Source organism: Orbicella franksi, chromosome 1, assembly GCF_964199315.1.
Source record: "Orbicella franksi chromosome 1, jaOrbFran1.1, whole genome shotgun sequence".
Taxonomy (NCBI): Eukaryota; Metazoa; Cnidaria; class Anthozoa; order Scleractinia; family Merulinidae; genus Orbicella; species Orbicella franksi.
The window spans coordinates 27,381,123-27,407,467 of record NC_138145.1 but is presented as its reverse complement, the minus strand read 5'-3'; the positions used below and the strand labels follow the sequence as shown (position 1 = coordinate 27,407,467).

The following is a 26,345-nucleotide window of genomic DNA, read 5'->3' as shown; positions in this document are numbered from 1 at the left end:
GTAAGGACATTTTTCACTATGGAATACATAATTATATAGTATACAAAGTACAACTTGACTGAAAAACGAATTCGATATAATTACAGTGTTTGTTTTAAGATATGGTTTCCCTGCACCAATACCATTGCTTAGTTTTGGGTTCAAAAAAAGACCTCCCACCAGCTTTTTATGATCAAGTCTTACTTCGCATTCGTGCTAAGTTCTTTACATGATCTATGCAGCGTGGTTACCGACTAATTGGCTTTAAAATAACCCGAAGATGGATCTGTTTTGAAATTTTAAATTAAGGACCTGGGCAGTGCGATATGCCGTTCAAATCTTAGGTTAGATCGCATGCAATAGTATTTACAAGATTAAAACCAACCGTCAGCTTAAGACGAAACATGCAGGTCTGGAAACCTTTCTTGTCGCTGATGACTTCCGTCCTTTACCGGATACGAAACAGCTAGGTTTTGTTTTCTAGATTGCAACTATGCTGAATCAAGAGTTACAGCCTGTGAAAATGAAGGAATATGCAAAAAGCTTGACTGGGGTGAAGGACTGCGCAAGCATTACATCTGTAAATGCACACGCAGGTACTACGGACATACCTGTAGCCTTCGTAGCGTGCCTAACGTTGGATAATCAGAAGTCCTCACGACTCCTGATCTTCGGACCACTTTCTGAAGACAGCTGAAAGACTGAGAAAAATACATACTAAGTCTATAAACGTTCGTAAATTGCAAAGATCTACTTCGCAAAAACAGCTGTATGAAGTTAATAAAATACAAAATAAAGTGGTGAGTCCGAAGCATACTTCTGTGAATAGAAGTGAAAGTCAACACGATGTCCCCACTTGTACAAAGAGAGAAAGTTTGCCGTTGTTTGATGTCTCTGCTACAAGTCTCAGGCTGCGTCCATACTACACTGGAGGAATTTGAAAACGGCTCTGAAAACGCATCAAATGATTTCCGTCCTCACTACAAAGGAGGAATTTAAAAACGCAACAATCACCGGTCATCTTAGATTTGTGTTTGAGGAAAACTCGGGCAGGAAAATCACGCGATTATCGTGACGTCATCGTTTTCGAAAAGCTCCGTTTTCAAAATGTTTTTCTTCCACACGAAAACGAAAAGCCGGCGGTCTCAAATTCCTCCGGTTTGAAGAGCGTTTTCGAAAAGTTCCGTTTTCGTGACGGATTAGTGTGCACTGCACAGGCCCAACCGTAGAAATAAAGCTGCGTTTTCAAATTTCTCCTCTCCTTTTCGTGACGGATTAGTTTGGATGGTAGGCCCAACCGTAGAAATAAAGCTGCGTTTTCAAATTTCTCCTCTCCTTTTCGTGACAGATTAGTGTGGACGGTAGGCCTAACCGTAGAAATAAAGCTGCGTTTACAAATTTCTCCTCTCCTTTTCGTGACAGATTAGTGTGGACGGTAGGCCCAACCGTAGAAATAAAGCTGCGTTTTCAAATTTCTCCTCTCCTTTTCGTGACGGATTAGTTTGGATGGTAGGCCCAACCGTAGAAATAAAGCTGCGTTTTCAAATTTCTCCTCTCCTTTTCGTGACGGATTAGTGTGGATGGTAGGCCCAACCGTAGAAATAAAGCTGCGTTTTCAAATTTCTCCTCTCCTTTTCGTGACGGATTAGTGTGGATGGTAGGCCCAACCGTAGAAATAAAGCTGCGTTTTCAAATTTCTCCTCTCCTTTTCGTGACGGATTAGTGTGGATGGTAGGCCCAACCGTAGAAATAAAGCTGCGTTTTCAATTTTCTCCTCTCCTTTTCGTGACGGATTAGTGTGGATGGTAGGCCCAACCGTAGAAATAAAGCTGCGTTTTCAATTTTCTCCTCTCCTTTTCGTGACGGATTAGTGTGGATGGTAGGCCCAACCGTAGAAATAAAGCTGCGTTTTCAAATTTCTCCTCTCCTTTTCGTGACAGATTAGTGTGGACGGTAGGCCCAACCGTAGAAATAAAGCTGCGTTTTCAAATTTCTCCTCTCCTTTTCGTGACAGATTAGTGTGGATGGTAGGCCCAACCGTAGAAATAAAGCTGCGTTTTCAAATTTCTCCTCTCCTTTTCGTGACGGATTAGTGTGGATGGTAGGCCCAACCGTAGAAATAAAGCTGCGTTTTCAAATTTCTCCTCTCCTTTTCGTGACGGATTAGTGTGGATGGTAGGCCCAACCGTAGAAATAAAGCTGCGTTTTCAATTTTCTCCTCTCCTTTTCGTGACGGATTAGTGTGGATGGTAGGCCCAACCGTAGAAATAAAGCTGCGTTTTCAAATTTCTCCTCTCCTTTTCGTGACGGATTAGTGTGGATGGTAGGCCCAACCGTAGAAATAAAGCTGCGTTTTCAAATTTCTCCTCTCCTTTTCGTGACAGATTAGTGTGGACGGTAGGCCCAACCGTAGAAATAAAGCTGCGTTTTCAAATTTCTCCTCTCCTTTTCGTGACCGATTAGTGTGGACGGTAGGCCCAACCGTAGAAATAAAGCTGCGTTTTCAATTTTCTCGTCTCCTTTTCGTGACGGATTAGTGTGGATGGTAGGCCTAACCGTAGAAATAAAGCTGCGTTTTCAAATTTCTCCTCTCCTTTTCGTGACAGATTAGTGTGGATGGTAGGCCCAACCGTAGAAATAAAGCTGCGTTTTCAAATTTCTCCTCTCCTTTTCGTGACAGATTAGTGTGGATGGTAGGCCCAACCGTAGAAATAAAGCTGCGTTTTCAAATTTCTCCTCTCCTTTTCGTGACCGATTAGTGTGGACGGTAGGCCCAACCGTAGAAATAAAGCTGCGTTTTCAAATTTCTCCTCTCCTTTTCGTGACGGATTAGTGTGGATGGTAGGCCTAACCGTAGAAATAAAGCTGCGTTTTCAAATTTCTCCTCTCCTTTTCGTGACAGATTAGTGTGGACGGTAGGCCTAACCGTAGAAATAAAGCTGCGTTTTCAAATTTCTCCTCTCCTTTTCGTGACAGATTAGTGTGGACGGTAGGCCTAACCGTAGAAATAAAGCTGCGTTTTCAAATTTCTCCTCTCCTTTTCGTGACAGATTAGTGTGGACGGTAGGCCTAACCGTAGAAATAAAGCTGCGTTTTCAAATTTCTCCTCTCCTTTTCGTGACAGATTAGTGTGGACGGTAGGCCTAACCGTAGAAATAAAGCTGCGTTTTCAAATTTCTCCTCTCCTTTTCGTGACAGATTAGTGTGGACGGTAGGCCTAACCGTAGAAATAAAGCTGCGTTTTCAAATTTCTCCTCTCCTTTTCGTGACAGATTAGTGTGGACGGTAGGCCCAACCGTAGAAATAAAGCTGCGTTTTCAAATTTCTCCTCTCCTTTTCGTGACAGATTAGTGTGGACGGTAGGCCTAACCGTAGAAATAAAGCTGCGTTTTCAAATTTCTCCTCTCCTTTTCGTGACAGATTAGTGTGGACGGTAGGCCTAACCGTAGAAATAAAGCTGCGTTTTCAAATTTCTCCTCTCCTTTTCGTGACAGATTAGTGTGGACGGTAGGCCTAACCGTAGAAATAAAGCTGCGTTTTCAAATTTCTCCTCTCCTTTTCGTGACAGATTAGTGTGGACGGTAGGCCTAACCGTAGAAATAAAGCTGCGTTTTCAAATTTCTCCTCTCCTTTTCGTGACAGATTAGTGTGGACGGTAGGCCTAACCGTAGAAATAAAGCTGCGTTTTCAAATTTCTCCTCTCCTTTTCGTGACAGATTAGTGTGGACGGTAGGCCTAACCGTAGAAATAAAGCTGCGTTTTCAAATTTCTCCTCTCCTTTTCGTGACAGATTAGTGTGGACGGTAGGCCTAACCGTAGAAATAAAGCTGCGTTTTCAAATTTCTCCTCTCCTTTTCGTGACAGATTAGTGTGGACGGTAGGCCTAACCGTAGAAATAAAGCTGCGTTTTCAAATTTCTCCTCTCCTTTTCGTGACGGATTAGTGTGGACGGTAGGCCTAACCGTAGAAATAAAGCTGCCTTTTCAAATTTCTCCTCTCCTTTTCGTGACAGATTAGTGTGGACGGTAGGCCTAACCGTAGAAATAAAGCTGCGTTTTCAAATTTCTCCTCTCCTTTTCGTGACAGATTAGTGTGGACGGTAGGCCTAACCGTAGAAATAAAGCTGCGTTTTCAAATTTCTCCTCTCCTTTTCGTGACAGATTAGTGTGGATGGTAGGCCCAACCGTAGAAATAAAGCTGCGTTTTCAATTTTCTCCTCTCCTTTTCGTGACGGATTAGTGTGGATGGTAGGCCTAACCGTAGAAATAAAGCTGCGTTTTCAAATTTCTCCTCTCCTTTTCGTGACGGATTAGTGTGGACGGTAGGCCTAACCGTAGAAATAAAGCTGCGTTTTCAAATTTCTCCTCTCCTTTTCGTGACGGATTAGTGTGGACGGTGTCTTAAGATGTAACCTGCACTTACAAAGGGCGTGAATTGGTTCGCGCTAAGCCAGTTCCCTGTCACATGTACTCACCGTTCAACTTTGTCGCTGCTATACATTCCCGTCACGTTCCATAATCTCTCGCGTTGCCCGACCTTATTACGATTTGATAGATCAAGGACCAAGCAACGAGTTCTCCTAATGCCCCCTTACCAGCGGTATCCTCGATCCCATGAACACAGAAGATTTATCAAAATGTCCGATCGCACCCTTGGGGTTTGATAGCCTATCAAACTTTCCTAGATGGGAAGCAATTTCAACTGCTTAAAGGTGCGTAAGGTAACCTTAATGAGACGTGGTCGTTAATAAGATCGCTCGATTTCCCTAATACGCACGAGACAGACAGACACCCAAAATCCCTTCCAAATGTGGGCAAAACATGCATCGCTTGAAACCCAAAGATTCCTTCAAAACCCAGAAAGAAATCCCAGCTGAAGACCTATCGGCTAGGGAGTCTCTTGTTGTCGGTATTTGCTTAGTGAATGGCACATTAGCTGGAAAGAGAAGTACTATCACAAGAAGCATTTAAGGATGACTCGCGTTTCTCGTACACATACCCCAGAGAAACCTTAAGAAACATTTTTCCACGTGTTCCGCCATACAACTCTTCCAAAAAGATCAAACGATCAAGTTATTTAAACAAAAACAACAAGCGAGCACCCATGCCGATTAACCAAGATGACCTTTATTTTAATTATATTAACGCTATTTTCCTCTTTACAAGCCTCTCTGTAAACTTTCAATTATATCAATACAGCAATTTCGATTTACCTTCCAGTATGAAGACATAAGTTACAAGACTGTTAGTTACATTTCCTGCATAAATACAGAGTGAGCCTAACTGTGTCGTGCCAGAACCCAGACGAGTTTAGTGCTGCAAAGAATTTGCAAACTGGAGCATGGATAGATTGCGAATGCGGACGTATATACTGATCTCTTTACAGTTGCGAATTTTGCGAAGGCATGGGTTTAACCAGCTTAGCTTACCGATGTGAACTACATTCTATTTCGGTTGTAAAAGTCGAAGTAAAGTTATATTTATTTAGTAAAGCCAGGATGAATCTGTATCCTATTTACAACCTTGCGTCATGAAACAAATCTTTTTTTCTCCGCAAGTTACTGACGAGTTTGATATAAATGAAATAACCTGCATTTAAGTTCATTAATAGAAAAGTGTTTCCTATCGGACATGTACTTCGTTGAGTTATAATCTAGCCTGCGAACGCAGACGTATTTCCGGCTGTCGCTTGTCTCCGCCGAAAATAACGTCTACGAACCCGGGCCAGGAAACGATTTCTGTGACGTAATGACTTTTGTTTCTCTTTGGCCAATCAGATTCCATGATAGAATGAAACTCGAGTGCTCCTCGCAGCGAATACCTCACGCAGTCAGTAGTTCTGGGGCTACTTGAGCTAAACTGTGATCTGCTTAAAATTCCTACGTCACAGAAATCGTTTCCTGGCCCGGGTTCGCAGACGTTATTTTCGGCGGAGAAGAGCGACAGCCGGAAATACGTTTGCGTTCGCAGGCTAGTTATAATATTGCCTTACTGATAATACCAAGGATGAATTTTGGATCCTTATCTACCAGACGTGACGTTTAGAACATCCGCGCAAACTATACTCATGATCTCTCAGATCACAGCTAGTGTATAGGAGAATCTTTGTTTACAATATTTGCCTCATTACCATAAGCGATACAGTTTCTGATGGAGCTACAAAGAGATTAATACTGAATATTGAAAGGGCAAAGCACGATTAACTGTCCCAAGGAATTTGAGCGCGATGTATTGAATACTTTTTGCGCGACGAGGGTTTAAAAGCTCAAAATTTTATAAAGAATGCACGAGCTCATTAGCGCGTTTGTCACACAGAAATCTTGATGTTTTTGAAAGCCAATTTCTCCTTGAATATTACACCCAAAGAGCCAAAACTTTCACCACTTACTAAGTTTCACGAGCTCTTTCAGTTTTTCTAGTAAAATCGTGTCTAGCATGATGCCTTCTATGCGCAAAGTCGTATGTTAATGAGGAAAAATGTTAACAATGAAGTCAGCAAAGATTCGCCTATTACATGTAATACTAGACTTCTTTAATATGAAAAAAAGATGATGTTCAAAACATTCTATAATAATAATAATAATAATAATAATAATAATAATAATAATAATAATGATGATGATGATGATAATAATAATTATCATCTATCATGAATTCCATTTAACGTAGAAAATTGTTGACCAGTCACTGGGACATGAAGAAGGTTCTTGTCAGAGTTTCTTAGTGCATCATTACCGGCCCTTGGAGATCGAATGACACTCTGCCGTGAAAATGACTTCCTTGACACGTAACTCGCCTTGACAAAGCTCTGCTTAGGAATCTGTTTGTTTGAATAAGCTTTCTTAGGGTTGGAGCTTCTTGAGGTTCTTGATAATTCTCGAAAAGTGTCATCACCATTCAAAGTGTTTTGCTCTGAAATGGAGCTTATTTCCGCGTAAAATAATTTGGATTCTTTTGAGCAAGTCGTCGGGAAATACCCACCGTAGACATGAGACCCACTCCATCTTTGAGGGTTGCAGCCCGACTGATGTCCTTGATGTACAGAATTGTTCACCATGTAAAATGTTGGTAGGGCCCTTGATCTGTTGGTATAGCTCATCTTTGGCACCACAGCTGATGACCTGGGAGAGGTCAGACTGGGTTGTTCCTTTGCTCCTCGTGTGGGGACCGCCCTCAGGTAATTACTAAGAGAGAGGTTACTGATTTCTCTCTTTAAATGAAAATCAGGAAGGCCTTGTCGCACTGTGGAACAACTACCTGGGGACTTTTCACGACCCTTTTCATCTGATGGATGTGTTACGCAACGTTCACTGTCTTCTTCTTTCAAAACGTTTTCTAAACCATCATCTTTTACGCCAGAGTTGTTTTGGAGTTCTTCTGGTGGTTTATCAGCGTCTTTCGTGATGCTCGTTGTTGTCTTGATTCCATCTTCAGGGATTTTAGTCGATGGTTTCTCTTTCTTCTCAGCCTTTCTTTTGGAATCAGATTCACCATCCACAGGATCATCAAATGCACCAAATGGAATTATAAACACTGGCCTAGGCTCTTGCTTGCTATTTTCACCTGAAATTTCCTTGCCAGCCTTGCTTGTCTTGTGCTTCGCGTCAGATCTCCCAAGAACAGGAAGTTTAATAAAAGGATCAGTGTTACCAGTGACAGTAACAGCAGCTGAGGTTCTGTAGTCACCATGCGAAAAGAATGAACTGTCGGCTGTCAGCAGCGTAGGAAAGCCATTTTGCAAATTCAAAGTGAAGTCTCTTCCCTTGCACTGAGTGTTAAAATGTCGCACTTTGTCGATGGGATCAATGAATGAATCTACCACTTGCCCTCCGGATACTGCTAAAGGCTCTTTAGTGAATCTGTAGTCACCATTCTCCTGAAGACGCTGAAACGTTTCTTTTAGCATTTTCTCACTGAAACCCTTACAGATCTTTCCTGGAAGTTGTTTAGGCGATTCATTATGTCTGCACGTGGCTGTCTTACATTTTTTGTCCTTGCTTGCAGACCGCATTCGCAGGCTGCCCAGACTGTGAATTGAAGCCTCAGATATTTCCTTGGGTGAGCTGGATACACTCGACAAATGGGATTGGCGTTCATCTCTCCTGTTCAAAGGATTACAAGACTTGGATTTCCATCTTTTGGTAACACCCTCTTTTCTGGACTTCCCTGACTTGGAACTGTTGATTCGCATTGACTTACATCGAACAGCATCAAAGTATATGTTGCCTCCATACCCTTGCCAAATCTGCAGAGAAATACCAACAAGACAGAATGTTGGTAAACATACAAAGCTGAACATGTTTTGATGATCGTCTGCACATAATAGGGTTTAAAATCTAGCCTGTGTGGTGAACACAGCTCATTCCTCCCGAACTTTAGCCGTGTTTTTATCACTGTGAATACTATAGCTTTTGGGACTAGTTGTTGTATTTTTTTCGATGTGGAATTCTTTAAGTTTAAATTACAAAGGGAGACCTTGTACCTTGTAAGCAAATCAGGTTGGGGCTCTGTCCTTTCTGAAGTTTTGCTAGCAGGGGCTTATGGTGGTGGTGTTAGTTGTCCCAGGGGGTACTCCCAATAATGGCCTATATGGGGAGGCTCTGCCCAAAAGGGGTACCTCTTTTCAGGCTTCAGGTATATAAGTTTAGGTGTATGAAAGGGCAGGGAAATCTGTCATTTAGTTATTAAGACTACTTTCACTTGGTTCATCACACCACACAAACAATATTGCATCTTTTAAGGTTACCGTAAACCTTCGCGGGTGTCCTTAGCGAAAAAAAATATTACTGCGCTGTCTTAAAGACAACCACTACAAATTATATATCAATGCAAAGGTTATAGAATGCTCTATTCGATAAAAATTGTTTTGCCTCAATTTGTTTTAATCATAAGGCGAGCGCAACCTAAAAGCACGAAACGACCGATGTTCCATTGAGCGAATTTATCGGGTATCAAACTCGACCGCATCAACAAAGCTACTGCATTATATCATTCACGAGGCATAAATCATCAAAACCGTGTGACGGTTTGTCGATATTCCTATTGGTTGTTTTGGAAAATTTCTGTCAAGTTTGATGTCCAAAAATACAGCGACACGTTTTACGACGAAGGCCATTGCAGGAGATCAATTTTGAAAAACGCAAATCCCCCGCCTTATGATTAAAACAAATTGAGGCAAAACAATTTTTATCGAATAGAGCATTCTATAACCTTTGCATTGATATATAATTTGTAGTGGTTGTCTTTAAGACAGCACGGTAATATTTTTTTCGCTAAGGACATCCGCGAAGGTTTACGGTAACCTTAATGTTGGTGTAGTCTGTCCACAGACCCTCTATTTTGTCTTCATGATCAACGAAACTGAGTGTTAACTGCAGGGGATTTAAAAAAAGCCTGAACACAAGGGGGTGACCCTGTGGAAAGACTTATAACTAAGGTAGCAAAACAACACCTCAGATGAATTGAATCATGTTTGTTGTCACGTTTTAAAGAATAAGGATGGTTCATGTATCATTATTGCTTACGAGTCTTAGTTTCACGAGGTTCATATCTACTCCCTGCAAATAGCAAATCGAGTCGAATTGTGAAGTACTTCAGACAAATTGACTCAAGTTTGCTGTCACGTTTTAAGAACGAGGAACATTCATGTATCGAATGTTGGTGTACACAATTAATTCGTGTGGAAAATACATGTAAAGATTTAATCCTGGTGTATAATCATGTACCTTTAAGTCTTCACCCGTAGCCTGAGGCAGGAGTCCTAGTTGGTAATGGTCTGGTGGTGATGGCTCTGTCTTCGGTGTGGCAGATGGGTTACAGTCCCTGACGCTGTTGTATGACACCAGTGACATCTCGTCACAGTCAAGGGTTGCCACCAAATGGCGAATGATTTTTCTCTTGCCAGGGTGTTTTTCCCTGGAAATAAAAATGGCAAAGATTAAAGTAGTCTAAAATCCCTGTCTATGGCCATACAACCTTATCAGTAAAACACTCTGTGTTCATGGTCTCAAATAATAAAGTAATAACAATAATAACTTCATTGTCAATAATAATAATAATAATAATTATAATAATAATAATAATTAAAATATTCAAACAGGGAGCCCACTCCACATAAAGTGCTCTTCAGTGGGGCCCTGCATAAATGCATATGATGACATCAAATAAGTTCATTGAAATTTGATAAATTTATAGCCATGTGTAGAAAATAAACAGTTTTTAATTGGAAAACATATAATCATAATTGACTTGCTCTTGTTGATGGCAACTACTAAGATAATTTCCTTCTTCTTCAGAGTCTGTCCTTGTTACCAAGAAAAGGGGGGCCAAGAACTTAGAGTAAAATAGACTCTGTTCACAGCATTTGACCATGGTTGCCATTTATGTATATTATGGTTTAAATATTTACAGCATGGATGATCCATTTTCTGTCTGAAAGACTTACTCTGATTCCCTACTTGGCAGTTCATTATCCAACTTTTCTTGCTGTTCCACCTCGTCATCTTCTTCAGCCAGTTCCCATTTACTGAGGTACTTGTCAGTTGCATAGTGACTGATCAAATCACGCCGGTCATCATCATCATAGTCACTCTCCAGATCTCCAATAGACAGCTCATCAACAGTCCTGCAAGGCTCAGTCAGCTGGTTCATTGTAGTAATGTCTAGTTTCATCCATGCTATGTTGGATAAGGGTCCTATAACTTGATAACTAAACATGGCAAAAAAAATTATTATTATATGGCTGCGTCTCACAAGCAAGCCTGCAAATAATTTTTGTCTATAGGCAGGTCATTTGTCAGGACAAAGACAAGTTTTGACCTGACAAAAAGCCAGTCTGGTTGGACAAAAAAAAAATTTTGTCATTAGAAATTAAAAAGAAACATTTGAGACATTTTGGTATTTCAGTGAAGACTCTTCGCCAAAATATTGGTTGCAAATTCGAATAGCTTAAAAGTCAACTGAGTGTAAAATCGCTACTAGCACCAGCAAGGAGACCTCCTTTACATTACGTCTGGTATTAATTTACCTGTTGAAAATTGACAAATTTACAAACGTCTATAGCCCTAGTCACACAAGTGTTTCCAATGTAACAAGTTTCCCACGATGTCTAGGGACTGAACGGGAAAAGGGATGAAACAATCTCCCGCGTGGACAGCTTGTCAGTATAAAACCTCACAATAACATTCCGAGACTTGAAAATTGGCTGAAATGAATTCTTTGACTTTTTCTGAAAGCAAGTTTCCTCTGAAAGCTTTCGGGGTCAATTGAATAAAAAATTTGCGTAATTATTTAAAATGTGGAATTGGAGGCGGTCGTGACTATAAAGCGTGACCAATTTGTACATTTACACTTTTCACAAAAACATGTCTGTGGCACAGAAACTATATTTCAACCACACTGACAGACGTAAAAAAACTATGAAGGGTTAAAAATTAAACTGAGTTTTGATCATACGGACTAGAAAAACATTTGGTTACGTTTTAGAGGTTTTAAAGTTTTTGAAAGCGATTGCATTCAGATAAACGAAACATGAGTATTCAATTTCCATAATATCTTAATTGGGTCAATGTATTACGACTGAAAATTAATTCCACAACACTTGGTGGTCACAAACAACGAGAAATTACATAAGACCTCAATTCTAAGTAGCTTTTCAGACAAACATAACTCAGACTGAATGGGGCTTCACGATCTTTCACAATGCCTCCGCAAAATGCGTAAATTAACACGCAGGAATAGTGGTGCTGATGTGATGTGTTTACAATTCAACATAACATTTGAGACGGTGCACTGCGCGGGATAAAATTCTCAGAATTAGGATAAAACAAAAACCAGTAACAATGCTTTTTAGCGTAGCATTGTGTGGCAGTATAACAAAATAACTTGTCACATATTCGGCCACAAATTTCCAGTTAAAATATTTTTCATTTTAGCAGAAATGCCCAGTCAGAGTGTCCGACCAGGCTAAGCTTTTACCTGTCAAAACGTCAAATTTACCGGACAATTGTCCGATGACCGACTGTTATTTGCAGGCTTGCACAAGGACTGGGAACTTCTGAATTCAGAAGTTTGATTGGCTGAATGAGATTGAAAGCAGTCTAGATTTTTCCATCTAGACCGGCATCTAGACCATAAATGTTTTGTAGTGAAAAAGTTGCAAACTAAAACGCAAAAATATTGAGTATTTTCTTCTACCAATATTTATTTATGGAAGTGCCAAAAAGCCTGATAAGAAAAAATGTGAAGAGGGCGAGCAAACTTTGGTGGAATTAAGTTCAGCTCATTGCCGTTCACAAGCAAAATGTCAGTTAGTACAAACCAGTTGCATTAAAACGAATTAAAATGTTCTTGTTTACGCCATATATGAGAGAATCTTGACCTCGGTGTACAGACCTCACTGCATTTGGCCTGCACTCACAACCTCAGACGATTCTCCCATACAGACCTCCTAGTCAGTTAATAAGAGCTAAATAAATAAATACATTTAGCTTTTTTTGCCACTACATGAACTAGGCTATTTGAACTATGCAGTTTGAATATTAATTTTGCTGTAAATTTTTCGGGAATTTACACTTATGTATTTTGCATTGAATCTTTTTGTAATAAGAATATAATTGTTATTAAACCAGGTATCAAGGCTCCAAAGTTGATATAAAATGCCAAATCACTTCTCTTGGAGAGTTAGACTTCTTAAATTACTATTAAATTTGTGATTTGCAAGAGAAAAAAAATATTGCTGCAATCTTTTGTGTAAAAGCAATTGCTTGAAGCAAAAAAGCTGGAAGAAAACTTAAATGTTTCAAGAATACAGTCAAGATTTCATAGATTTCAAGAGTAAAATAATAATTCTTCGAAACGTAAACAAATGTAAATCCATACAGAACTTAATCTAAAAATCTTGACATATATTTCTACGCTATCATGGGCAAAGATACTAAGACAGTATTATACTGTTATAACAATACTGCAGGTACAATGTACTTAGACTACATTTTAAATAATGAAATTATGATTAAATATAGGCTTGTCTCCTTGTGCTCAAGCATACATTTCCTTTGCAAATAACATTCAACAAAATATCGATGAAGTTGAGCTTATATCATGCGTACACGTGTATAACAACACAGTATTAGAATAATCAGACAACATTGACTACAGTTTTTGGAACGTCTAAGGAAAGGTTTGCATCGAACAAATTTGAATGCTTTATTGATCTGCTCTCGAATGTTTTCGATAAATATTAATGCTTACATGTAATATCTGATTGTGTCAAGCTCGGTTCTATAACTTGTGATCTTGAAATAAACTGTTCTGTTGAAGCATCAATAATTGAATAATATAAAATCACTCACGGTTTTCTGATTTATTCCTTGTTTCCTCGATCTCTCTCCGCACACAGAGTTAAGCAAATAAACGTCCACTTCGCATTCGTTCGCACAACTTTATCTCCATTCGAGGGGAGCGTTTAAAAGATGTGATTCGAAATGGTGCGTTTAATTTGTTAATAACAATCAACTTCCTCGACCTTGCTTCGCAACCAAATTATGCATAAAAAGAACAATGCCCAACACTATTAATATTCATGTTTCAATTAGACATTTCCTTTTAATCCTTTGCTTAGATGAATGCATACAAAAAGCGCATTCACCAGAAGTAATTCGGAAAGAAAAGCTGTTCGTTAGCACGTCGTCAAGGTAGCGGCTTCCTTGAACAGTTTTGAATGCAAGCGCATAAAATTACTAACCGCAATTTCGAAAAAGCAAATCTTAGTTTGTTCTGAATATTATTTAGTCTAACACAATCAAAAGAGAAAAGAAGTGCGATGTAAAAATCCCTTAATTTAGACAAAAAAAGAAATAAACTTAGGCTTACCTCTCCAATGCATAACAAAGATGGCGTCGCTTTCTGGACGAAACAATAGTTTTCTTGTAGGGGATGGGCAGGGGGGTGTAGAGCAACAAGCGTGTTGGGAACGGGTGAGACAAAATTAACTCTCCCTACCCCTAGACGCTTTCCCATCTATCTGAAGTTAATTGGCGAAAGTTCCTTTGAAAGAAGTCTGGTCTTCAAAAACTGTTCATTTCATTATCAGATCTGCAAAATGCCCTCATGATAAATATCTGGATTAACCTTCATAGCCTGTGATTGCAGATGTATTTCCAGCTATCGCTTGTCTCCGCTGAACATATAAGACAAGCAACAGCCGGAAATACGTCTGCATTTTGCAGGCTACCTCAGCAAAACTTTATCAGCCCATTCCTGTGACATATTTATTTTCATATGCACCTTATTGGGCAATGCATTAAATCTCATAATTTTAGTTCTCTAGCTATCAGCAACTAATTACATGATTTGTTTGTCCTTCCACCATTTGCCAGAAATTGCCTGATAAATATGATGAATTTTTTGGGGGCACTAGTCTACTTATGCACTCACAGTTGTAGCTTGTGCTGGATAACTTTTTGTTTAATAACGATAAAATTTAAAAAATTATACTGGATGATGCAAAGCAAGGCGAGCATGCTTAGATATCAACAATTTTGCAGATCTATTCAATAACAAGTCAGAGAAAAGATTTCATTCTAGTGTAATGATAAACAGATCTTATTTACATTTACTTGACAGCTTGTTTCTAGGTTAAAAACATCCTCACAGACCAGAGACAAAAAACACAGAAATTCACTCAAAATAGAACTGATCATTCCAATTTTAAGGAAATCTTTGTTCCTTTTAAACATCCAACACAGAAATCAATATTAGTCATATCCATCATAGAATTTTGCCAGAAACTCTGTTTTCCTGGGTTTTTCAGTTTCCTTAAAGTATCGCATGACATGTGTTGGCTGCTTCCACAAATTATGTGTTTCTTCAAGCTCCATTTTACCCTGAGAAAAAAAAGAACATACCAGTTAATGGATTGATTGATCGATCGATCGATCAATCAATCAATCAATCAATCAATCAATCAATCAATCAAACAAGCAATCAATCCATTCATCCATCTGTCCGTCCATACATCAGTCAGTCAGTCAGCCAGCCAGCCAGCCAGCCAGCCAGCCAGTCAGCCAGCCAGTCTCTCAGTCAGTCAGTCAGTCAATCACTCACTCACTCACTCAGTCAGTCAGTCAGTCAGTCACTCAGTCAGTCAGTCACTCAGTCAATCAGTCAGTCAGTCAGTCAAAGAAAACTTGGGGGTTGAGTCATTATAAAAATCATAGCCATGGATTTTGCTCCCAAGATCATAGTAAGTGATGAACATTCATGTTCCTTTGGAATACTGTAAATCTCATATTGTGCCCCTGCTTGGGTGGTGGCGGTGGTGGGAGGGGGGTGGATTTCAAACATTAGTGATTTAACCCTTCATCTGAGCAAACTGTGACAAGGGCTAATGCTTGAAATAACAGCTCCACTAACTCACTTCAACATCTAATCTAAATCTAATCAACTTCAGTTGGATACGTAGCTCAGTGTTTCACTTGGCAGTTAACCTTTGAGCATTAGACAGGAGATATGCTATTGTCCATACATTTCCACTCTTAATTTAGTAAGAGCATCAAATATGTCAACTAATTTAGAACAAAAAATGAAGCATATCAGAAAGAGACATTTCCCAAGGTAGCAATATTTTCAAATTCTGGCAAAGCCTGACATGCACTTTTAAAGTTGAAAATAAAAGATCAGGCAACTGACAGCACACACAAACATTCACCCCAGAATGGGACAGGTTAGGGATGTGCAAAGGATCTTTTGGGAGATAGATCCTAGCAGTTTTAGGGGGGTTAAGTACCAAGGTTCTTATTTTACAGAATGCTATTAATCATTTGTGTTCTGTTCAACACATTTTAAAAAGAAAGATGCACACACTCTTTTTACAGCATTTGAAATACATGTAGTTTACCAATGTCTTTAAATGCAGGGGTTTCCTTCAGGGCTGGGCACTGGCAAACTGACTGGCTCTGAGGCCAATTTTGTGCCCCTGGTTCAACCATTTGGAGGTTTTTTGGTAAAGAAGCTCAGTTCTAAAAGTTTTCCCTGCCTGTGAAAACCAATAGTCTTACTGCTAAAATGTAAAAGAAACCCCTGTTTAAATGTTACTTTTGTCGCAGCCACATTGTAACTAGCCAAACACAAGTTCCTCAGGCAGATGAGTGTACAATACAAAGAGTGCTAAAGTACAGAAGCCTTAAACAAACCCACCTTGATGACCAACATATCAATCACCCTGATGTCTCGGACATGAGCATTTTTCATAAATTCCTCTCGCACCTTTGCACGACCAGTTTTGGTAGTGATTTCCAGAGCAAATACCTCTATGGCATGTGGAACCTAAGAAAGTGAAGACAATGAGAACAAAATACATATATCTTGCCATGCATAATGTTTTACAACAGGCCTAAGTCAGATATAATGCTTTATATTAAAAAAATGAAAAAAGAAATGAAAATTTATTGATTAGTAGTTTGAATTTTTTGCAAAATGCACCATGGAATTCCATTCTTTTTAGCTCTTTGTTTATCTGTGCTGCGGTTTCAAATGCCTCTTCAAGGGTTAAGTTTTGTGAAAACGTTGGCAACATTTGGAATTATTTCTGTAACAGACCCACCTCTACAAAATATGACTAATATCATTTGCCTCTGTTGACTCACCTTCGATATTTTTAACTATAAACCCCTGTAGACCATGCTGACTTAGGTCCACCAATTTTTCAAAATCAGGGTAGTTTTCCACACACTTTATCTCTGAAACAAAGTCGCTGACCCTCAATTTTTTGGCATTTCTGACACAAGTAACGCTTTGCCTGACTGTAGTAAAAATTGAAAAAAAAATCTATCGACGGGAAAATTTTCATGCGACCGTCTTTAAATAAACAAAATTGTGTTTATCTTTTCAGTCATTAGTCAAGCTCTTAACGGTATAGATTTAGCATCTCCGTTGTTTCTCTCACGTGTTGTGAAACTAGATTTGAATGAATTTGACAACTTTCACCACAGTCGGATTGGCCCTAATGCTGTTAAGCAAAGACATGTCAGATCACATTTCAATATTTAATGTCTTTAGTTAGCAAATTGATCAATAAAATTGAGCCAACCAAAAGTAAGTGAAGAGGTGTCTTAATTCCAAGGTGTGGTAATCAAACTTACACAAAAATAAAATTATAAGGTATAAATATACTTTGCTTACGGTATTTTTACTACCCAGGTTGCTGTCAGTTGCAAAGAAATGGATGTAAGCCTATTTACTTTACTTCACACTTTGTTGATATAACTATTCAAGGGGGCTTAAAAGATGAAATGTGAATTTCAACACTTTCAACCAACACTAATTGCTCTCATTATGTCTGCATTGTTTGGATGGATGCCAAGGAAGAACTTTCCCCATTTCCTGGGCATTTCTTCTCAATGGGTGTGATTTTAAAATGTGCAAGGATAAAAAAGGTCTTGAAAGTGTCAAATAGTTATCGTAAACTGGACATTTCAAGCTTAACCCTTCTTCAGTATGTTGAAATGAGCAAGCCATGCCATGCGAAAAAACTGTATGCATATGCATACATGGAAAGTGCATGCATGAAGTACAATAGAGTAAACAAAGGCATCCTGCCATAATTGCACAAATGAAAACCATAGTTTTAGCTTGTGTTTGTATATACTTGAAATACAGCCACAAGAAATCTGCTACTGTGATAGATCCTACTAAAGCTGCTTTTTGTGTTCCTGACTAAAATTGTTCCTGAGTAAAAAAATTAGAATGCCAACCCATAAGATTTGCAGACAGTATTGGATCAAGATAAATTAATTTTGAAAGGGCTACTGCTACAAACAACATAACTACTGAGCGTGTTACAGCTGGTATGCTCGGCCTTGATAAGCTAAATAACTCTCAATAATATCAAACTACGAAATTTGTAACGCCGCAATGGTCTTTGATATCAGCTGATATCAGGTCATATATTCAAGAGACAGGTTTGCACTTTGAACAATATTTGAAGTTATAAAACATCGATCGGAATATCTACAACTGGTGTGGAACCTTCATAAAAACGCCTTCTTGTGCTTCTAAACCTATCCATTTCACAATTATTCCTTAGCCACCGAAATACATCTCTGATCATTTGGTGGTACCGTAAGGGACACCATTGATAACACTCCATTTTGTGATCATTCGCGTTCAAGACGTTCATGCTACAAACAGTGCCTTGAAAGGCAAACTCAATACAAAATTATTACCTCTCTCCACCAGGCTCGATAAAGGTTCAAAACTCTTCGCCTTGCTTCTACGTGGCTTGTTGAGAGAAGCGGTTTAAACACCGCTTTCCCCGCAGTCTCTGCAACTTGTTTAGCCGCCATCTTGAAAGCATGCACCAAAGGTCCACGGGAAATATTTTACTACTAGTTCCAGTCTTCTGAGGTACTGCCCGAAAAGCCTTAACCGTGAGGTAAATAAAATGAAACCTGGGACGTTAAATGGACTCTCAGTGGTACAAAAAAAAAGAAAAAAAAAATTGACCGAAAAAGTGACAAAAATCACATCTTCTATGTAACAGGAAATACGCGACACCTCCATCACACACATCATACAACAATGAATCAAGGAAGGCCTAGTACAGTCTCCGAAGTCGCCCCCCCCCCCCTCACCTCCCTCCTCTACTAAGTAAGGTGCTATCCGACTCAATCAGCTCCTACGCAGACGTAGTTTGCGTTCGTCAAAAATGACTGTGGGAGGAACCCATCATGCTAATCAAGACAGTGAACACATTTTTTATTATTATTATTATTATTATTACCGTTATAGTTTGTTTTTAATCAATGACACTCAAGGGCCTCAAAACTGACCAAGTTCAGGGGTGACATAGCTCTATATATTTACAACAAACAACTTTGTTGATTTTGTTTGTTAAGAACGTTATTATTTCAGGTTGGCAAAAGGCTAGAAGGAGAAGAAAGACTTCTATGTCTTAATCACATTAACTTTGGCCCTTTCAAACTGTTGCAACACGGGTTATGATTACTTTAATAATCATAAAATGCTGATTAAGTGCTTTTTCAAAAACTACAAAACCATCTTGGACAATATTCTTGCATGAAATACATTAAGAGTTTACTATGTTCATTGTTAAATGCGTTCTAAACATGCCGCAAATTGTCACAAAAACGGAGATACCATTTTCAGCTTTCAGGCTTATTATATAACACAATGTATACACTGAATATGAAAAAATTAGACACAGTTTTCCTTCGTCATGCAACGTTCTCTATACTTTGTAATTGATAAGACCTTTGATTTGCCAAAGCCATAGAATGACTGTGGGAAGCCTTCATATCCAAAACCCTCTGACTTGGATGAACTTGAGTTCCGTTTGTAAAACGTCCCCCGAGGAAAGGAAAAATACGCCTCAGATAGTGGCAAATCCCCGAGCGATATTCATTCAAAATTGTACCGTAAACAACTGGATTGGTTGAGCTGTGAACGTAGAGCAAAATTTCACTGAAAATCAAGGCATCGCCAAAGTACTGGAAATCACCACCGCTACTGAAGTCCAACCACAGCCAGAGCACTTGTTTGGGCAGCATGAAGATCGCAAAAAGGATGACTATAGTGTGCAAGTTCTTGTTAATTTTGGCATTGTTCGCGTTTCTCCTGATCACTGCTATCCGTGTGCATGCGTCGGAAATTTTAAATTTAGCGCGGCGCTTGAGGAAGATTCCAATTCTTGCATAAGCGATGGTGATGATGAAAAGAGGAATGGCGTATTGAAATAGAACAACCGCCATCGTGTACGCTTGCCTCATGGCGAAGCTAGGCCAGCGTTCGGCGCAGCCGCGCCCTCGGTGATAAGCAACGAATGTCAGTGGCGATACACACGCCAACCCCGCGAGCCAGGTTAACACGAGGATACAACGGACTTTGGAGACCGGGAGCCTTAGAGACAGCGGTTTGACGATGGTACGCCAGCGCTCTATCGCCATACAGGTCAGCGTGAACACGCTTGCAAATAAACACATCGTCATAAGGGGCCAGACCCCTTTGCAAAGCAAGTCACCAAGAGGAAATTCCCTGAATTTGAGGTAAAAATCCATGGAGATACTTATTGTGAGCATGCAGAGATCGCCAATCGCTAGATTTAAGATAAAATAGTCATTGATTTTTCGATGCTTCTTCTTGTTTCGAATCACGAGTATGACCAGGATATTGCCGATAGAACCGAACAGCAGAATGAGTGGATAGATTGCCAACTGAACATAGTCAATAATGTTAAGTGGCAAATCATCGTCACCTCCGTCTGTGTCATAGGCCATTTCTTTTCTTGGGGGTGGAGTTTTCTTTTTATAAGTTTCTAACCGATCCTGTAGGGACTGAAAAACAGAATACAATCTTCAGACGGAATAAATAAACTAACTATGAACTGAACATAAAATCTGCTGTCTTCCTTCAGTTGTAATTAGCTAGCTAGACTCGAAAGCACAACCAGGAGTGAAAGTTTTATCGGCCTCGAGTCATGTTAAGATGTTTATTGTTAGTTCTCTTGCCATGCCTATAAATACAAACACAAACTATCCGCAGTCATTGATAAAATCCTCCAAACATAACCCATGGCTTTCAACCAAAATTAGTATTAAATTATTTCAGTGTTATAGTGTTCTGAAATGGTGCGATGAACACAAACTGTTATATTGTACGTGTGTACCACCAGCTATTATAAATACTCTGTGACTCGAGGAGGTCTTGATATACTTTGAAAATTCCTGCCCGACTACTCAGATCTGCAAATGGTTTATTAGACTGTCCATTTCTGATAACAGACCATAATCAGGAGCCTTAATCGGGGACGGAGACCGTAAGCGCGCGCCATTTCTAGTATTGGGGCTGTTCCTATGATATGGGACAATTTTTCTATTTTTAGAACAAATTGCGCCATCGCGTAAAACGAGGGGAACTAATGACCTTCTTGTCTCAGTTTCTAACATCCAGTTTTTCAAGCCATGTCATAAAACGGAGACGGTTTCGACATGTCAGTCGGCTTGTTTTGTTGAACAAGCAAAAGAGACATTTGGACATTAAATTTGATTTGTTCGTTCTGGACTATCATCTTACACATACAAAGCGCTGTGATGAATAGTAAACCTGCCAATTCAAAGATGAACAGAAAACCTCTAATAAACCTCTAATTTAAAGTTTTACTGTAAAACAGTACACTGAGCAGATATTTCAATTAAGAATAAATCTGATTCTGAATAATAGCAACATTTCGATCCAAAAACCTTCCTCAAACACGGCAAAATCGGATTTATTTATATCTCCCGATATTAATTTTCGCCCTTTTCATAATGATAATATGTTGACGTCCGGCCGAAATGAAAATTCGATTAACGGATTAGAAGAAAATTTGATTGATGTAATAAAGGCTTCGGTTTTGTAGAAAATATTCACAGTGCATGTATAATTACTTTGGTCTGTGGTTGTTTAAGTATTCAAATGTGTGTTTCCTTGAAAGAAAGCTATATTTCTCTACTAACCCAGTCTTTTCTTAAGTTGTATATCGATGTATATATTAAGCTCCTAAAAAATGGACTTTCATTTTAGATTTTAAGTAACGTTTAATTTGTTTTTTTTTATCCCACACACTCCTGAAGACTAAACAGTTTTTAATCCTTCCGCTTTTTTTACAATTCAGATGAAAACCTAATTGGAACAAAAACAATTACAAGCCTAACGCGGAAATAAGCTAAAACCTAGATCAGTATACATTAAATCTACGAACCTTTTCTTTATTATAAATAAGTCATGAGCTAAATATCCAATGATCTCCCCTTAAAACGAAACGTACAAGGCGTGTTTATATGACTCAATACAAAAGGAACAATATTTCTTACCTTCAAAATTGTTCCTCACCGTTTTGTTAACTCGACATCTCATTTCAGCTTGGGTTACTAGTTTTCATCGTGGTGTCAGATGAAAAGTTAAAATTCAAGGGTGATAACGACTCAAGAAGGCATTATTTTCTCTCAGCGCATCTCTCGTTTGAATGAGCTGGATTAGTAATTTCTCAAAGTTGCGGTTCAGAAAAAAACCCAAAAAAACCCCTGTATTTGAATATTGAGCAGATACGAGTAACCGAATACTTGGCCTATTTGGTATGGCGTCCGTTTAGTGACTTGCGCTTACAGATGCACTGTCAGCGAACAATGGTCGGCACCTAGGTGTCTCCGCGACTATGGCGTAATTGCACCGTATATAAACGCCAATTTATTGACTCTGTCCTCCCTGGTTAATCAGTTAGTCTTTTTATGATTGTCGGAACTTGACAATGCATAATTCATTGCGAATATAACAATTCAAGCTGATCAATAATTTTCAGAGGAAAGACAAAGTGGCAAATTATTTTAGTTATAACCCCAATGTCTAAAAACACTAATCGCGGTCTCAGAAAAAAACAAACTCAAATAATTTCTTTTGATTTGTTCCCAATGGTCGTTGTTACATAATGCGCGATAATATTGATTTAATTTTGCAGTGACAAAAATAATTCCACCTGCTTATATCGGGGTCATTTTAATAGCATAATTCTTTGTCCCAGTAACCAGGCGAACATTTTGTTTTGGCAGTACTCGCTCTCAGTTAAGTTTACATCAGTGATTCGATTCCATAGAAAACATAATTTGACGTTTCTGTAACTCTGTAAGCTTCTGTACATAGGCTAACAAAACAAAAAATTAAAAAATAGCTTTTGGATAACATTCAGTTAGAACTTCCGAAAACGGTAAGAGAAAAATAGAAAGCGGTAATTACTTTTTTCTGCTGCGCATGCGTTTCATCCCAGTTTTACCCGTCGCGAAATTTAATCTCGTTCCCTGTGTTTCCCCGGCCTGCTTTTGGTCCTTTGGTCCGTTCTCGGTCGCTTACTACCAGTAGAAAAGCAGGCTATGGAAAAAGATTTTCATGCAATAGTAAATTATCTGATGATCCTTGTGTCGTGCAAGCCTTAACTTGACTTAAGTTGCAGCTAGAATGCTTTAATACGCCTATACAATCAAACTGAAACTACTTACAAAACAAATGTAAGGAACACTTTTATTTATTACATAAAACGAATTTTCCCGCGCACAAAATAGAAACGTTTTTCCTTCCTTCGGGCTGGAGGGACCTTAAATTGCCTTACCAGTTAATGGTATTACTTTCTACTAAACACAAAAGATCCCTTCCTATTCATTAACAATTCAATTGGGCTAAAAAATGACATACCACCTACATTCAACTGCAGTCATTTGCATAGCCCGTGTTTGACTGACATCAAACTTAATCTATACTCAAGCTTGAAAATATTTCTACATCGCTCAAATCGTCGAAAGAAAGTTGCGGAAAAACACATTTTCTTTTCCAATAAAAACACAGCCTTCAAAAATTGAATAGTCGGTTTAAAACAGTCCTTTCAAGTGACTTCATTATCACTCATGTCACAGTCTGTTTTAAAGTCCCTAGTAATTACTATCTCTGGGTTATATTCCCGCGGTTGAAGCAAATTTGAGCAGCTGCCACAAATACTACTGGCTCGGGAGCTCTGTAGCCTTGCGAGCAGGAGCTCCTTGGACGGACAAGACGAAAAGTCTACTGATTTGCCCATCCTGCTCAATCTCTGACTTGCAACTGACTCCATGACCTGACGCATCTCCGGATATTCGTCGACCACTTCTCTAAAGTCTTCCGCGTGTAGAATGAAGATGTCGCACAAAGTTTTCGCTGTAATGCTTGCGGTGCGTCTAGCGTTGGTTAATAAACAGATTTCTGGAATAAAAGCAGGCAATATGGCAGTTAACAATGGTAGTTACAGGGGTGCCCATTAGAGATGGAGAAAAGGAGAAAATGAAGATGGTTAATTCTCTACTTCGAGATATGGACAAAGCTAGAATTAAATAAAGGTTATACACCACCTAAGGAAAAAAAATAAAAATAATTTTAATTTAAGTGTCAATTGTATTTAGCACTGTTGTGCTAATTGAGGATACTGTAAATAAATAAACAAATATTTCAAATAAAGCATAAGCTATCAAGAATCCCAACTAGTGGGAGGCTGACCAATTGGCTATTTACACAACACGGTCGAGGAGTTGAACTCGGCACTTAGAGAAAGAATTATCGTAAGTATGTCTCATGATGTCTCGTCCGTGACACAGTTTCTCTTAACACAACTTCGTTCTCAGGCTCTCTCTCCTCTGCCTCCCTTGTCAGCCTGGGAACGAGGTTAACAATGAATGAAATATTCCTAGCTATTTGCCTTCCAAATGAACATTTCTACTTACCTCCAAAGTATGAGCCATCAGTCAAATCGTCAGTGGTTACTCCATCACAACTCACGCTCACGATGCCCGATTTAAGGAAGTACATCTCCGTTCCCAGTTCTCCCTCACGAATGATGACGTCACCTTCCAAGTAGACCTCGAACTCTAATTTTGTTATTATAGCCGACACAAAGTCGGGATCAGCGTCATAAAAGAAAGGCACAGCACGCAGAAGCTCTCGGCAATTATAATTGACGATTGCCTAACAAAGAAGAGACATTGGACAAGAGCGATTAATTTGCGTCAAAGAATTTTGTCTCTGTTTTCTAAAAGAAACGTATACAAAGTAAGAAAAACGGGAGGGCGAGTAATTTTCGCAATATTTATTCGTTCTATGCAACTTCCCGGCTGTGTTTAGACCAGAAAAACGGAGGCGAAATGAGGCTTTTAGTCGGATTGTTAACGAGTTTAAGTGTTGTACTATAAACATCATTAGTAGAATTCTACCAGTATACTAATGCAAATGCTGCAATCCGATTGGCTGAGCCATTTTTTTCGTTTTTCAAACTTTTGGAGGAAAATTTTGATGCAAATGGATAATTAAATTCCCGAGAAGTCAAAATGAAGGACATTTACGGTTTCTTGACATTTAAAAAAGCTGAAATTATTGAATCAATCCGAGCGACCTTTTTCAGGTGCAAAGTTTAATAATACGTCAAGAAATAATTGGAAACCGTTATTTGAAGTAATTTTAGTAAGAATTCTACTAAAACAATTAGATTATTCTCTCTCGATTTCTATGAGGTGATAGTTGATCCGGCTTTCGGCCTCATCAACTATCACCTCATAGATATCTCGAGTTCATAATCTAATTGTTAAATAGAGCGCTTTTCAACGAGTCTCGTAACCAAAGTAGTTACTCTGGACAATCAAAAATTACACAGACAATGCAGTTGGCCAATCACAGCTCGAACCAAACACATGTAGCGACACCAACAATCGCGAAACGTGTGCGAGTGAATCCAGATAACACTCGTACCCAGAGTCTGCGCGTTTTGGGTCAGCGGCGACCGAACGTCCGACACTCTGGACAAAATCGAAATCGAAAGTTGGAACCAGAAAATCCTGGTTTGGGTCTGATTGTGCGATTCAAGTTCAATAACGGTTTCTGAAAATGCATAGAAAGAGCTACCGCTGTGACTACTGCTGTCTCGCCTTCTGATTTCTCCCAGAGCTCGAGGTTTCGATTCTTCTCTCAAAAACAAAATTAATATTAAAAAATAACTATTATGTCTATCGAAAGTTATTCGCATTTGTTTTGGTTTCGCGTCACTACGCTAACGGATTGGTTTTAAACTTGCACGCTTCCTTAACCAATCAGAAGAAAAGCCAACGCCGGTCGTGACTCACACGCACATGTTTTTCCGCGCTTTGCGTCGTCTACAAGTATTTGCTTTGAGTGTTGATTGGCTCACTGGATCGTCTGTGTCCTCTGTGATTGGCTAGAGTGATAACTTTGGTTTTTCGACACTCAGTTGAAACTCGCACTAACACTGAACAACAATCCTAACCACAGCATTACCATCACCAGAAACAACAAAAACAAGAAGAAGAAGAAGAAGAAGAAGAAGAAGAAGAAGAAGAAGAAGAAGAAGAGGAAGAGGAAGAGGAAGAAGAAGAAGAAGAAGAAGAAGAAGAAGAAGAAGAAGAGGAAGAGGAAGAAGAAGAAGAAGAAGAAGAAGAAGAAGAAGAGGAAGAGGAAGAGGAAGAAGAAGAAGAAGAGGAAGAGGAAGAGGAAGAAGAAGAAGAAGAAGAAGAGGAAGAGGAAGAGGAAGAAGAAGAAGAAGAGGAAGAGGAAGAGGAAGAAGAAGAAGAAGAAGAAGAGGAAGAGGAAGAGGAAGAGGAAGAAGAAGAAGAAGAAGAAGAAGAGGAAGAGGAAGAGGAAGAGGAAGAAGAAGAAGAAGAGGAGGAAGAGGAAGAGGAAGAAGAAGAAGAGGAAGAAGAAGAAGAAGAAGAAGAAGAGGAAGAGGAAGAAAAAGAAGAAGATCGTCTCCCAAATGTCCTCGTTCCTTTTGCTACTTTTCGTTAAATCTGT

At 39.1% G+C, this 26,345-nt stretch overlaps 4 protein-coding genes across 7 annotated transcripts in view; all 4 read right to left on the bottom strand.

The window, feature by feature from the left end:
- Window positions 1-4,123: 4,123 nt before the first annotated feature.
- Window positions 4,124-14,332, bottom strand: LOC145500394 (uncharacterized). 4 transcript variants are annotated; one of them, XR_014051057.1, is made up of 4 exons: window positions 10,423-10,727; window positions 9,704-9,893; window positions 5,966-8,223; window positions 4,124-5,636 (listed from the first exon to the last, which is right to left on the bottom strand). XR_014051057.1 is itself a non-coding variant. In XM_081479925.1 (4 exons), exons 2-4 carry the CDS (start codon window positions 10,647-10,649, stop codon window positions 6,619-6,621), a joined length of 2,022 nt encoding a protein of 673 aa, XP_081336051.1. In that variant the 5' UTR covers window positions 10,650-10,686; window positions 13,331-14,332; the 3' UTR covers window positions 4,124-6,618. The 4 variants fall into 4 exon arrangements, 3 of the variants coding, with proteins under 3 accessions (XP_081336051.1, XP_081336059.1, XP_081336043.1); XM_081479925.1 differs by adding an exon at window positions 13,331-14,332 and having other exon boundaries at window positions 4,124-8,223; window positions 10,423-10,686; XM_081479933.1 differs by adding an exon at window positions 13,851-14,332 and having other exon boundaries at window positions 4,124-8,223; window positions 10,423-10,686.
- Window positions 14,333-14,429: 97 nt separating this feature from the next.
- On the bottom strand, window positions 14,430-18,975 carry LOC145500418 (NADH dehydrogenase [ubiquinone] 1 alpha subcomplex subunit 6-like). The gene is made up of 3 exons (XM_081479940.1): window positions 18,203-18,975; window positions 16,176-16,304; window positions 14,430-14,863 (listed from the first exon to the last, which is right to left on the bottom strand). Exons 1-3 carry the CDS (start codon window positions 18,320-18,322, stop codon window positions 14,735-14,737), a joined length of 378 nt encoding a protein of 125 aa, XP_081336066.1. The 5' UTR covers window positions 18,323-18,975; the 3' UTR covers window positions 14,430-14,734.
- Window positions 18,976-19,155: 180 nt separating this feature from the next.
- LOC145483927 (galanin receptor type 1-like) lies at window positions 19,156-21,883 on the bottom strand. The gene is made up of 2 exons (XM_081462499.1): window positions 21,848-21,883; window positions 19,156-20,329 (listed from the first exon to the last, which is right to left on the bottom strand). The coding sequence occupies exon 2, from the start codon at window positions 20,270-20,272 to the stop codon at window positions 19,214-19,216; it is 1,059 nt and encodes a 352-aa protein (XP_081318625.1). The 5' UTR covers window positions 20,273-20,329; window positions 21,848-21,883; the 3' UTR covers window positions 19,156-19,213.
- A 585-nt stretch (window positions 21,884-22,468) lies between these two features.
- LOC145500385 (potassium/sodium hyperpolarization-activated cyclic nucleotide-gated channel 2-like) overlaps window positions 22,469-26,345 on the bottom strand; it is a 29,360-nt gene continuing 25,483 nt past the window's right edge. The window contains exons 7-8 of the mRNA XM_081479906.1: window positions 24,272-24,512; window positions 22,469-23,756 (exon numbers count right to left, since the gene is read on the bottom strand). Coding sequence (XP_081336032.1) covers window positions 23,404-23,756; window positions 24,272-24,512 — 594 coding nt within the window. The 3' untranslated portion in view covers window positions 22,469-23,403. The remainder of the gene's footprint in view (window positions 23,757-24,271; window positions 24,513-26,345) is intronic.